The sequence below is a fragment of the Felis catus genome, chromosome C1 (assembly GCF_018350175.1).
Source record: "Felis catus isolate Fca126 chromosome C1, F.catus_Fca126_mat1.0, whole genome shotgun sequence".
NCBI lineage: Eukaryota > Metazoa > Chordata > Mammalia > Carnivora > Felidae > Felis > Felis catus.
In genome coordinates, this window is record NC_058375.1 from 218,649,881 (window position 1) to 218,663,892 (window position 14,012).

The 14,012-nt window shown below is 47.5% G+C and overlaps 1 protein-coding gene across 3 annotated transcripts in view; it reads left to right on the plus strand.

Annotated features, from left to right (window-relative positions):
• SCLY (selenocysteine lyase) overlaps positions 1 to 14,012 on the plus strand; it is a 33,115-nt gene that overhangs the window by 4,131 nt on the left and 14,972 nt on the right. The window contains exons 3-6 of one of the 3 annotated variants that reach the window (XM_003991297.6): positions 4,466 to 4,566; positions 7,542 to 7,695; positions 13,241 to 13,368; positions 13,575 to 13,739. In XM_003991297.6, the coding sequence (XP_003991346.2) occupies positions 4,466 to 4,566; positions 7,542 to 7,695; positions 13,241 to 13,368; positions 13,575 to 13,739 (548 nt within the window). The remainder of the gene's footprint in view (positions 1 to 4,465; positions 4,567 to 7,541; positions 7,696 to 13,240; positions 13,369 to 13,574; positions 13,740 to 14,012) is intronic. The other 2 variants (XM_006935737.3, XM_006935738.5) reach the window with 2 other exon arrangements.

Below are 14,012 nucleotides of genomic sequence, written 5' to 3' on the forward strand. Positions count from 1 at the left end.
AACAACCTTGAAGGAGAAATTCCCCTTCTTGACCTGATGAAGCCTGTCACTGGCTTTCAGGTTGCCTTTGATGGCCTTTGTTTCTTTGTTAAGAACCATAACTAAAGTCTACATTGCAATTCACTTGTTGATACTCAGGTAGAAATGGGGGGGGGCGGGGAAGGAAAGGAAAGAAAAGAAAATCACCGTTATGATAGAATGGTTTGATTAGTTTCACAATTATGATTTAATAATGATAATAATTCCTTTGGGAGAATTTATTTTAGGGAAAATGTTAAGGACACGTAGGGAGAGTTGAGATACCCAAGATGTTTGTCAAAGCCTTGCTTATAATGGTACAAAGCTGGAGATAACCTCAGCGTCCATCAGTCAAGGACTTGTCCCATAAAGTATGCTGAAACCCTCGAGTAGAGTTCTGGACCCTGTCAAAGCCATGGTGTGGACTATATCGATGACCTAGAAGCACAGTAGCAGCATATTGTTCAAGTGGGAAGGGCGTGTTATAAAACAAGAAGGTTTGTTTGTTTCCCATACCCACCCCCTAAGGAAAAATTGTGTGTGAGCCAGGGTAGAAAATGTATCATTTTTCTGTGAGAGACAGAAACCCCCAAGGAACAGCAGCTTATATAGGCGGAAGGTCATTTCTCTGACCATCCGGGGCCCACGTGGTCACACGGCCAATGCCAGCGACCCCGGTTCCTTCCATTCTCTCCACTTGTCTCCTGTTCATTCCCCCAGTGGTCAAGACGGCTGCTCCTGCTCAGGCCATCACGTGCGCAGCCCAGCCCGTTGGAAGGAAAGAAAGAGGAGGGGAAAGCGATGCCCGAGTCCTTCAACGACACTTCTGGAAGTTGCATGTATCGCTCTGGCTTCTAATCGCTTGCCAGAGGTTGGTCCCATGGCCGTGCATTAGCTTTCCAATTGCAGTGGGAGTTGGGAAATGAGGTCTTCATTCTTCATTCATCTGAGATTTTCTTCACCTAAATGTGGCCGTAATGCAGCCACGTGCCAGCTGGAGATGTCGCGGTCGTAGGAAGGGAGGGTGGCGGAGCGGACAGCCAGCAGCCTGAGCCCAGAGGACACGCACCTGACGCTGGTACCACCGTTGGTCTTGGGCAGGGGATTGTGGGAGGTTGTGAGGACTTCTCTTTCCGTGGGGTGGGCACGGGGGTTCGAGAGCTGCAGGGGACAGTGCCACGTAGGGCCGTAGAGGCCACTGTGAGCGCCCGGCTTGCCTCTGACGTCACGCAGTGTCTGCAGGACTCGTAGCGGAGCAGGGACATGGTCCATCCCAGCGGCTCGCAACATTTTGGGCTCACAGCCCCTTTACGCTCTTCGAGCGCATGCAGGACTCCAGGGAGCTCTTGTTTATGTGTGCTACACGCACAGATGTTTGCCACACTAGACAGCAACACTGGGGAACCTGAAATAAATATTTAGGAGTTCACTAACAAAACAGTGATGAATCCATTACGTGTTAACTTTTTTGCGTGAAAAAGAAACTGCCTTCTCCCAAGAACACAGATTTAGTGAGAAGAGTGTCATTGTTGCACACGTGAAAGCCTCTTTAGTGTCTGTCTGAACAAGAAAGTTGCTTTCCCGTACCTGCTTCTATATCGAGTCTGTTGCAATATTCACATCGTGTGGCTTCTGGAAAGCTCCGCTATATGCTTTGGAGAAAATGAGAATAAAAAGACAAATAGTGTCTTAGTATTAAGTTGAAACCGGTTTTGACCTTGTGGACCCCTGAAAGTGCCTGGCCCCCCCCTCCCCAGCCTGTGTTCCCCAGACCACACTTTGAGAACAGCTGATTTAAGCAGTATTGGTTGGGGACCTACCGGCGGCCGAGCACCGTTCTGGTGAGGGTACAAAGTGTATTACTGTGGCCACCGCTTGGAGAATGGGCCACGGTGGGGTCCGTGGACGCGGGGGTCTGCTAGGAGAATATGTCAGCAGCAGCCTTGACTCAGCTGGTGGCTGGGCGGTGTGTGGGTGGGGTCGGATTCTGGCTATTCTTGATGGCAGAGACTTACAGGGAAAGGCAGGAGGGAAGGCTCACTGGGCCTGGCCCCTGGAAGGATGGAGTTGCTGTGGGTTTACCGAGCTAGGAAGGGCTTCGAGGAACAAGTCGGGGGGAGACAGTCTGCATTCAGCTTTGAGCAGGTGTAGTTTCAGATGCCCACCGGGAACCCGGGGGAGCGAGCAGAGTCTCGGGCACTGAGCTGGCGTTCGGTGTTGAGTTGCCCAGGGAGGGAGGACCCGAGGACCTGCCAGGGCGCAAGGCCATCTGGAGTCTGGAATTGGAGCCCCGGCCCAGCGAGGGACGCGTTGGAGGAGGGAGCCACCCTGCGAGCTGCTGCTGGCAGTGGGGGGGAGGTGAGGACCTGGATTTGGCAGCCGGGGACCTTGGTCAGAGGAGATTTGGGAGCCTGATTGCCGTGGGTTCAAGAGGGAACGGAAGGGCGGGTGGAGATGGGCCAGGGAGAGAAGAAGCGGGCCACTGCTGGGGGAGGTCGAGGGGCTCTGGTGTGAGGGGCAGCCCAGTGAAGGAGGGCTGCTTTAAGGGACCGCGGGAGCCACACGCCCCTTACTCCCTCTTGCACCCAGAGAGGAGTCCGGAGTCTCCTGTGGCGTCAGTTACAAGCACCAACCTTTGCACTTAGCTACACTAACAGCTGCAGACGTTGCTGACGTTTGACAGTGAGAACGCGCACACCCACGCGTCTCCCACCTACTGGGTCCCAGCAGTGCTGCTGCGTCCCCTGGATCCCTTTCTTTCTAAATTTACATTGTTTCCCATGCGCCCCTGAGTTACAGGCACAAGGAGCCACCCGTGTGTGTGTGTAAGAGAGGGGACTGTCTCCCATCACAGTGCCGTCGTCAAACCTGAGAATGCGGCAGTGAGCACAGCGGTTTTCAGATGCATCCGTGCTGTCGGGGTGTCCGGAGCTCGTGTCCTTTCACTGGGGAGAGCGCCCCTCCACGTGGAGGCACCACTGTCTCCACGCCTTCACCTGCCGGACACGTGAGCGGTTTCCAGCTTCTGGCTGTCAGCAGTGACGCTGCTGGGACCGTCGCCAGGGACGTCGCTTGCTTTCCTCTCAGTGAAGAGTGACTGCCGTGAATGCCTCGGGACGGGGTGGCCGCATCGCACGGCGGGGGCACGTGTGGCTCCTTAAGGAACTGCTGTCCTGTGTCCAGCGTGGCCGTGGCACGTCCTGTCCCCGTCGTGGCGGTCCCTCTGTGGCCTCCTGAGCACTCGGAACAGTCAGTCGTCACTTCAGCTGCTCTCCTGGCCACAGAGTGGTGGGGACGTGGCCCCAGGAGCCCTTACTCAGAAACGCCCGGAGGCTTGTGGAGAAGGGCAAAAAGTGAATAGAGGGCGGCTTTTGCAAAGTAATAGGTGAATTAGGAAACCCACCTTTGGAAAGAAATCGCCTTGGAGCGCTTATGTGAAGGTCTTGAGATGCGTTGGGAAAGGCGGGGGGGTGGGTCATGCTCCAATCCAGCAGCACCACCAAACACCACAGACCTTCACGACTTAGAAGGCAAATCCATACAAGAGTTGGGCGCCCGGGTGGCTCAGTCGGTTGAGCATCTGACTTCAGCTCAGGTCATGATCTCGCGGTTCGTGAGTTCGAGCCCCACAGGGAGCTCTGTGCTGACAGTGCAGAGCCTTCTTGCTTGGGATTCTCTCCGCCCTCCCCACGCCCCGCTCACGCTCTCTCTCAAAAATAAATAAAGCATTGAAAAAAAAAAATCTATACAATAGTCTTTTAAGGGTTATGTGAATTTCTTTGTATATTTTTACCACGTGATTTTACATTTCTGTTTACGTATGATTGACTGGTTTCATGGTGCCTGCTACCACCCCCCCCCCCTTTTTTTTACAAGTAGGGCTGAATACTCACCCAACTTTGCTCTACAGACTAAGGAAGAGGGGCCACTGACACCTCAGAATTCCCCTCCTGCCTGCCCTTTCGCTACCACATACCATTTGGGTCCTTCTCTCCCACCAGCCGGTGACACGGGCTGCGTGGCCTCCGTGTGACCGTGGGTCTGTCCCCGAGGCAGTAGCCTGTGTCGTGCACCATTGGACCTTGTGTTGAGGGCTCACGAGCTCTCTTGAGCTTATTTCTGGTGTTTTGCAGCATGATCTTAAGCAAATTCTTTCATCCTTTGGCCCTCCTGTCTTGATGGGGTGGGGGAGGGGGCAGGGCAGATGGCCACGGCTCCCCTGTCCTGTGGCCTCTGGTGAGACGACGAGCACGTCTGCGGGGACTTCAGGGTCCCTGCGCCGGCTCATTCCTAGGTTGTGGCCTGTTGTTTTCACGCCAAGGGGACACGGGTCGTCTCAGAATCGCCCACCGAGAGCGGTTCCTTCACGTCTGGTTGTTGTTCTAAACGTGTGTTTGTTGGGAAACCTCAAAGCCACGGTAGTGAGTGTCCGTTTTGGTCTCTCGAGGTAAGAAGGCCAAGGACATTATTGACACAGCTCGGGACAGCCTTGCGAAGATGATAGGTGGGAAACCCCAGGACATAATCTTCACTTCCGGGGGCACCGAGGTAAAGTCTCTAGACAGGCTTACCATCTTTTCGCTGTAAGTCATATGAAAACATAAAATGTGATTCCCTCTTGGTATTTTTTTAAAAGAAGAGTGATACTTGGTCTTGCTGTTTTGCAAATTAGCTTGATATAATTAGCCAATATATATCCTATAAATAAATTCCAGGTGGCTGATAGGATGTTTGTGATGTGTGTACATTGACTTGCTTTGCATCATTTCAACGAAGAGAGTTTGCCCTTTATTTTGCCCTGGAATTAGTCTTTTAAATCCCTTATTGTTGCCTTATTAAGAGTTTGAGGTTTGAGCCATTTCAGATGCACTTTTATTTTTATTTAAAAAATTTTTAAATGTTTATTTATATTTCAGAGAGACAGACAGAGAGTGTGAGCAGGGGAGGGGCAGAGAGAGAGAGAGACACAGAATCCGAAGCAGGCTCCAGGCTCTGAGCTGTCGGCACGGAGCCCCATGTGGGGCTCGAACTCACGAACTGTGAGGTCTGGACTGAGCCGAAGTCGGACGCTTAACCGATTGAGTGACCCAGGTGCCCCATGTACTTTTAAATTGGTAGGAAAACTCAGAGACAGTGTGATGGCTTCTCAGTTAGTAATGGTCACTGTCTTGCTTCCCACAGGTGATGTGACTGTCCACATAGAAAACCCAGGAGAGGGCCACCTGGGTTAAGCGTTGGTTAAGCGTTGGAATTCTCTCTCCCCCTCTCTCTCTCTGCCCCTCCCCTGCTCACACCCTCGCTTTCAAAATAAATAAACTTCAAAAGAAAAGAAAGCCCAGGAGACTCTGCAGCTAGATTATCAGAGCTAATAAGAACATTTAGCAGTTATGAGATACAAAAACCAGTTGTGTTTCTGTGTCCCCTCAACACGCACGTGTGTTGTGGAAAATCAACCTCTGTGCTCCAGAGCCAAAATGTAACACGCAGAGACGGTCTGGGGACAGAGAGGGACAACAGTTTCATCACTTTTCCAGGCAAAGGAGGCCACAGCAGGCTAGTGCCTTCAAAACTGCAGACCGGCCCGGGGTAAAAGGCTGAGGGGTTTTATAGGAAAATACAGGATGCAGGCAGTGCCGGTAGGAATCTGGACCGGGATGCCAGCCGCGTTCATCATCTTCAAGATGGTCTTGTGACCAGCGATGGCGCCGACTGTCAAGCTTCATTACTGAGAATCAATACCGAGTCCCTGGAACAAAGGATTCTGCAGAAAAACAAGTGGAGGGGCGGAGGCTTCAAGAATGAGGAAGAGGAAAATTGGTTCAGTTTGAAGTCAAGCCTTGCTGGAGCATTAGTGTGTCCACCTTCATTTTCCATCTTTGCGTTTCTATAGCAGCTTCAGGTGCTTACCAGAGCACGGAAAATAGCAAATACTTAGGAAATAAGCCTAATAAAAAAGAATTTGTAAGACCTTTTTTTTTTAAACATCTTTTTTTTAAGTGTATTTATTTTGAGAGAGAGAGAGAGAACACGAGCAGGGGAGGGGCAGAGAGAGAGGGAGAGAGAATCCCAAGCAGGCTCCAGGCTCTGCACTGTCTGCACAGAGCCCGATGGGAGGCTCGAGCTCTCAAACCGGTGAGATCAGGACCTGAGCTGAAATCAGGAGTTGGACACTGAACTGACTGAGCCACCCAGGCACCCCTGCATTTACATTTATATTTGACACACATTTCTCTGAGATAAGTTTTTTGTTTTGTTTTGTGGTTTTAAAGTCTTCTACTTTGAACTCTTCACTTACCCTCTCTTGATACAGAAACCAATATTGTTAGTTTGCTAGTGTCTTCCAGGGAGAGTCTGTGCGTTAAAAGTAAGTATGTAGATTTATATATTCTTTTTTAAAAGATGTTTATTTATTTTTGAGAGAGAGAGGGAGTGCACACGAGCAGGGGAGGGGCAGAGAGAGAGGGAGACACAGAATCCGAAGCCGGCTCCAGGCTCTGAGCTATCAGCACAGAGCCCCACACGGGGCTCGAACTCAAGAGCCATGAGATCATGACCTGAGCCCAAGTCGGATGCTCAACCGACTGAGCCACCCAGGTGCCCCTATATATTCTTTTTAAAAAGATGTTTCCTTATTTTTGAGAGGGAGAGGGAGATCGAGGATCCAAAGCGGGCTCCATGCTCTCAGCACAGAGCCCGATGCAGGGCTCGAACTCACGAACTGTGAGATCATGATCTGAGCCGAAGTCAGATGCTCGACCAACTGAGCCACCCAGGCGGTGCCCCTGGATTTATATGTTCTTTTCACCTTTGGAAGCATATTTTTGCATATATAAACAAATGTGTGTGTATTTCCTCCTTTTGATAGAAATTGGATAGGTTACTGTATATAATGTCTGTGACCTTTTCATAAATTACTATCACGTAGCAAGTGTATTTGTATGTGAGATCCTTCGGTATCTGCACATAAAGGGTTTCCTTGGTGTTTATGCCTCGGTGCACAGTGAACATTGTTGCATGAGTTATTTGCCAGGCTCTCTTACTGGTGGACACTGAAGCCTTTCTGAGGTTGAGCTATTTCCGGGTTCCCCGTCAGGAAGGACCTCTGCACATGATTTCGCTTTGTGCAACTATAGCAACAGGGTCAAGTCCAAGAAGCAGACGTGCCGGGTCAGAGGGCTTATTTGATAGTTATAAAATGGTCAGATTACACTCCCATCAGCAGTGGGTACCGGGGCCCAATATTCTTTTTTTGATAGGTTTATAAAATTTAAAAACTCGTAACATTGCCTAACCAGACAGGCATAACTGGCTGGAAATGAATTCTGACTTTATCGAAAGTTTGAAACCCCAGCCCTTTGTCGCCGAGAATTCAAAAGGTGCAGCACAGAAGTTGAACGTCTTTGGGACTGTTTTTTTTCCTTTTTAAACGTTAGCCACAAGGACAATGAAATGTGAGAAAGTGCCACCGTCGCCCTCCCCTGAGCGCAAGTCTTACAAATGTTCTTTCTGCTGCCTCTCCGCAGTCCAACAACTTAGTAATCCATTCCGTGGTGCAGCACTTCCAGCACACCCGCAGCGCAGAGGGGGACGGGGCCGTGCCCCACCTCGTCACCTGCACCGTGGAACACGACTCCATCCGCCTGCCCCTGGAGCACCTGGTGAAGGAGCAGGTGGCCGGTGAGTGACCAGCCTGGCAGGATTCCCGCGGGGCAGCTCCGCTTACCTCCAGTACCGGATTCCAAGAGGAGGAACTCGCCCCTGGGACCTGCAGAATCATGTGCCCTCCTGCATGCGGTCCTCAGGTGCGGGGGCCACACGGCCTGTTCCCACGTGGGGGTAATCTGTAAACTGTAAATGCTGCCAGTTTCCCCCTTAGGGACAAACTGGGTCATCAGCGTGTAGAACTAGTCATCTGATTTACTGAATGATACTTCAGACTCTTGTACGTAACAGGTATGCACATAGTGAAATCGTATGCCTATCAGTGCTAAGCAGGGCTCTTCACTTGGATATTAATTAAATCTTGGCTCCTTTCTCTGTGAAGAACAAGGGTCAAATAGATATCAGCTTAGGGGGTAAACACAAGAATAACTGTGCTCCTGCTGCACGACTTCAGCTCGACACAGTGGGTGCGACTAGCCAGGCAGGCCGCGGGGTCGGGCGAGCTTGGCCAGCAGCAGTCCTGGGCACCTTTCCCTTCCCCTGTGATACGAAGTCTTGAGACACCGGGTGCAGACCGCGGACTTTTGAAAACTAAGAGCCTTTTGCTCCCTCAAGACAGCCCGGGTAAACACTTTCCTTTAAACAGACTGACGTCTCAGCCTCCTTCTTCCATCTGCCTGGAAACCTGAAGGTGAATCACGGGAAAGTATTTTTATCATAATGATAAAGGACACAATGCCATGAAGCTCCACTTGACGATGAAGGCTTTTTGTTGATTTTCCCGTTGGACTGGTAGGAGAGTTTTTCTCTTTATGGTCTTACCATACTACTACTTTATTTTATTTTATTTTTAATGTTTATTTACTTACTTTTGAGAGAGAGAGAGAGAGAGAGAGTGTGTGTGTGTGTGTGTGTGTGTGTGTGTGTGAGGGAGGGACAGAGAGAGAGAGAGAGAGATTGAGAGTCTCAAGCAGGCTTCATGCTCAGCGCAGAACCCAACATGGGGCTCAATCCCACAACCCTAGGATCATGACCTGAGCTGAAATCAAGAGTCAGACACTCAACCTACTGAGCCACCCAGGTGCCCTGAAAAAAATGGACTTTCAAACAAAGACTGTAACAAGAAACAAAGAAGGACGCTAAATAATCATAAAGGGAACAATCTAATAAGAAGATACAACATTTACACATTTACAATGTGTGTAAATATTTATGCACACAATGTGGGAGCACCCAAATACCTAAAGCCGCTAACAACAAAGGAAGTAATCCATAGTAATACAATAATAGTAGGGAGATCTAACAACCAGCTTACATCAATAGATTGATTATCCAAACAAAAAATCAATAAGGAAATTGTGGCTTTGAATGACAAATTGGACCAGATAGATCTAACAGATATATTCAGAACATTCCATCCTGAAACATCAGATTACACATTCTTTTCAAGTGCACATGGAGCATTCTTCAGAAAAGATCACATGTTAGGCCACAAAACAAGTCTCAACAAATTAAGAAAGACTGAAGTCATACCATGCCTCTTTTCCAGCCACAATGCGATGAAACTAGAAGTCAACCACAAGAAAAACTCTGGAAAGAGAACAAAAAACATGCTACTAACCAGTGAGTGGGTCAACCCACTTCAGAAAAGAAATTAAAAAATACATGGAGACAAATGAAACTGAAACACAACAGTCCAAAGAATTTGAGATGCAGCGAAAGCTGCTCAAAGAGGAAAATTTATAGCAATATAGGCCTAGCTCAAGAAGCAAGGAAAAATCTCAAATAAACAATGTTACCTTACACCTAAAGGAGCTAGAAAAAGAAAAACAAACAAAACCCATAACCAGGAGAAGGAAGGAAATAATAAAGGTTAGAGCAAAAATGAATGGAATAGAAACTAAAAACAAGACAAAAACCAGATCAGTGAAACTAGGAGCCGGTTCTTTGAAAAGATCAACAAAATCGATAAACCTTTAGCCAGACTCATGAAAATAAAAAATAACCCTGCACAAAGTCACAAATAAAAGAGGAGAAATAACAACCAACACTGCAGAAATACAAAAGGTTATAAGAGAATATTATGGAACATTGTATGGCAACAAATTGGACAACCTAAAAGAGATGGATAAGTCCCCGGAAACATACAACCTCCTAAAACTGAAGCAGGAAGAAGTCAAAGATTTGAACAGACCAGTGACCAGCAAGGAAATTGAATCAGTAATCAAAAACTCCCAACAAACAAAAGTTCAGGACCAGGTGGCTTCACAGGTGAATTCTACCAAACCTTTAAAGAAAAGTTAATACCTGTTCCTCTCAAACTATTCCAAGAAACAGAAGAAGGATTACCTGATACCAAAAGCAGATAAAGACACTACAAAAAAAAAGAGAACTACAGGCCAAGATCTCCGATGAACATAGATGCAAAAATTCTCAACAAAATATTAGCAAACCAAATCCAACAATACAATTAAGAAAATCGTTCACCACAGTCAAGTGGAATTTATTCCTGAGATGCAAGGGTGGTTTGAAATTCACAAATCAATCAACATGATATATCACCTCAATAAGAGAAAGGATAACCCTATGATCATTTTAATAGATGCAGAAAAAGCATCTGACAAAGCGCAACATGCGTTCATGATAAAACATGACCTCAACAAAGTAGGTTCAGAGGGAACATACCTCAACATAATGTGAAAAACCCGCAGCTAACATCATACTCAGCAGTGAAAAACTGAGAGCTTTCCCCATAAGATCAGAAATGAGACAAGGCTATCCACTCTCACCACACAGTACTGGAAGTCCTAGCCACAGCACTCAGATCAGAAAAATAAAAGGCATCCACATTGGTAAGGAAGAAGCAAAAGTTTTCACTATTTGCAGTTGACGGGATACTCTGTACAGAAAACACCAAGAACTTCACACACACACACAAAAACCTGTTAGAAATGATAAATGAATTCAGTAAGGTCACAGGATACAAAACCAATATGCAGAAACCCATAGCATTTCTATATGCTAATAATGAAATAGTAGAAAGAGAAATTAAGAAAACAGTCTCATTTACAGTTGCACCAAAACCAGTAAGGTACCTAGGAATAAGCAAACAGATGGAAGACCTATACTCTGAAAACCATAAAACACTGAGAAAAGAAATCAAAGACGACAAAGATGGAAAGATACTCCATGCTCACGAGTTGGGAAAAGAAATATTTTTAAAATGCCCACACTACCCAAAGCAATCTACACATTTAATGCAGTCCCTATCAAAATACCAAAGCATTTTTCAAGAACTAGAACAAACAATCCTAAAATCTGTATGGGATCAAAAAGGCCTCAAATAGCCAAAGCAATTTTGAACAATTAGAACAAAACTAGAGGTAATACAACCCCAGCTTTCAAAATATACCACAGAGCTGTAGTGATCAAAACAGTATGGTGCTGGTACAAAATAGACACATAGGTCAATGGGCTAGAATAGAAAACCCACAATAGAAATAAACCCACAATTATATGGTCAATTAGTCTTTGACGAAGTAGGAGAGAATATGACATGCGAAAGAGACATTCTCTTCAACAAGTGGTGTTGGGAAATCTGAACAGCTACGTGCAAAAGAACGACGCTGGACCACTTTCTTACACCAAACACAAAAATAAACTCAAAACGGATTAAAGGCCTAAATGTGAGACCTGAAACCATAAAAATCCTAGAAGAGAGCACAGGCAGTAATTTCTTTGACGCCAGCCGTAGCAACTTCTTTCAATATATGTTTCTGAAGCAAGGGAAACAAAAGCAAAAATAAACTACTGGGCCTACAACAAAATAAAAAGACTTCTGCACAGTGAAGGAAATAATCAACAAAAGAAGAAGAAAAACTGCTGAATGGGAGGAAATTTTGCAAACGATACTTCCCATAAAAGGTCAGTATTCAAAACATATAAAGAACTTACACAACTTAACATCAAAAGATCAAATAATTCAATTAAAAAATGGACAGAAGACATGACAGACATTTCTCCATAGAAGATCTCCAGATGGCCGACACATGAAGAGATACTCAATATCACTAATAATCAGGGAGATGCAAATCAAAACCTCAGTGAGATGTCGCCTCACGCCTGTCAGAATGGCTAAAATTAAAAATCACAAAACCAACAAGTGTTGGCGAGGATGTGGACAGAAAGGAACACTCATGCACTGTTGGTGGCAATGCAAACTGTGTAGCTACCGTGGGAAACGGTATGGAGGTTCCTCAAAAAATTTAAAATAGAATTACCATATGATCCAGTAATCACACTACTGGGTATTTACCCAAAGAATGTGCAAACCCTAATTTGAAAAAGTATAAGCACTCCTATGTTTATTATGGCGTTATTTACAATAGCCAAGATATGAAAGCAGCCCAAGTGCCCACTGATAGATGGATGGCAAAGATGTATATATACACCATGGAATATTACTCAGCCATAAAAAATAATGAAATCTTGCCACTTGCAACAACATGGGTGGAACTAGAGAATATAATGTTAAATGAAACCTGTTACGCAGAGAAAGACAAATACCGTATGTTTTCACTCATACGTGGAATTTAGGAAAGAAAACAAACAAATTCAAAAAGACAAACCAAAAACAGACTCTCAACTATAGAGAGCACACTGGTGGTTCCCAGTGGGCAGGTGGGTGGGGGGATGGGTGAAACAGGTGAAGGGGATTCATGAGCACGGAGTAATGTATAGAATTGTTGAATCACTACATTGTACACCTGCCACCAGTATAACACTGTAGGTTAGTTATAGTGGAATTAAAATTTTTAAAAATTTTTTTGAGAGACAGCATGCGTGTATGTGCGAGCAGGGGAGGGGCAGAGAGAGAGAGAGGGAATCCCAATAGGCTCTGTCAGTACAGAGCTAAATCCCATGAACCGTGAGATCATGACCTGAGCCGAAATCGAGAGTCGGACCCTGAACCGACTGACTGAGCCACCCAGGTGTCCCTAAGATAATTTTTTTTAAACAAAGATGCCCTTGGGGCACCTGGGTGACTCAGTTGATTAAGCGTCTGACTCTTGCTTTCTGCTCAGGTCATGATGTCATGGTTCGTGAATTCAAGCCCCACATCAGGCTTTGCACTGACAGTGTGGAGCCTGCTTGGGATTCTCTCTCCCTGTCTCCCTGTCCCTCCTCTCTCTGCCTCTTTCTCACCTTCTCTCCCTCTCCCTCTCTGTCTCTCTCAAAAATCATAAACTTAAAAACATAGAGAAAAAAGATGCTCTCATGAGCTAAGAGCGGATTACCTCCTCTTGGGCCCCTCCGGAGCCGCACGGGGAGTGTGTCCCACGGATAATCAGCGACGGAAGTGGCATGAGAGGAGCCTTCAGGTTGGCTGTTCCTGGGCACCGTGATAACGGGCGGCTCATACTCCTTCTTGATCGGTTTTGGACCTTTTACAATCGGTTACTTTTTAATGTGGAAATACTTCTGTTAAGCTGTATCTAAGTGAACTTTCAGCAGAGGTTATTTCGTAAGATTAACCTCGGTCCTCGGGTCTTTTCCTCAGCGGTCACCTTTGTGCCGGTGTCCAAGGTGAGCGGGCAGGTGGAGGTCGAGGACATCCTGGCCGCCGTCCGCCCGGCCACGTGCCTCGTGACGGTCATGCTGGCCAATAATGAGACTGGTGTCATCATGGTGAGTTGTTTATCCTTTTAAGGAATCGTAGTGCGGGATGAAGGGAGCCCACGCTCTGCTTGATTGTCTCAGGCACCACACCTGGGGCCTCCTCCTCTCGTTTTTCTCGTTTGTCGCCTGTCCTCCTTCATGACTCTGTGTTTCTTTCACTGGGTTTTCATGAAATCAAAGCAACATCCTCGACTGTTTCTTTTTCCCTGCTTCAGCCCATTGCTGAAATCAGTCAGCGAATCAAAGCCCTGAACCGGAAGCGGGCGGCTTCCGGGCTGCCTGTCGTTCTGGTGCACACGGACGCCGCGCAGGCCTTGGGGAAACGGCGCGTGGACGTGGAGGCTCTGGGCGTGGACTTCCTGACCATCGTGGGGCACAAGGTGCGTCCACGGAGGCCTCCTCCCCCCCGTGACCTCGAGGCTCACCTTAGAGCGGGGCCCACAGCGCCACCGATCATCCGTTTGTCATCCAGGGCGCCCGGGGGACATGGTGCAGCAGCCTGCGGCCCCCGCCCGCGGGGGCTAAAGAAGGGGGGCCAGCAGCAGCTGGAGTGCCGTTTGATGCGTGGCACAGGGGGGAGAGTGGGGCAGGAGGGGCTGGCCAGGCAGGGCTGTGGGAGGGTACTGAGGGCCCAGGTGAGACATAAGGCAGGT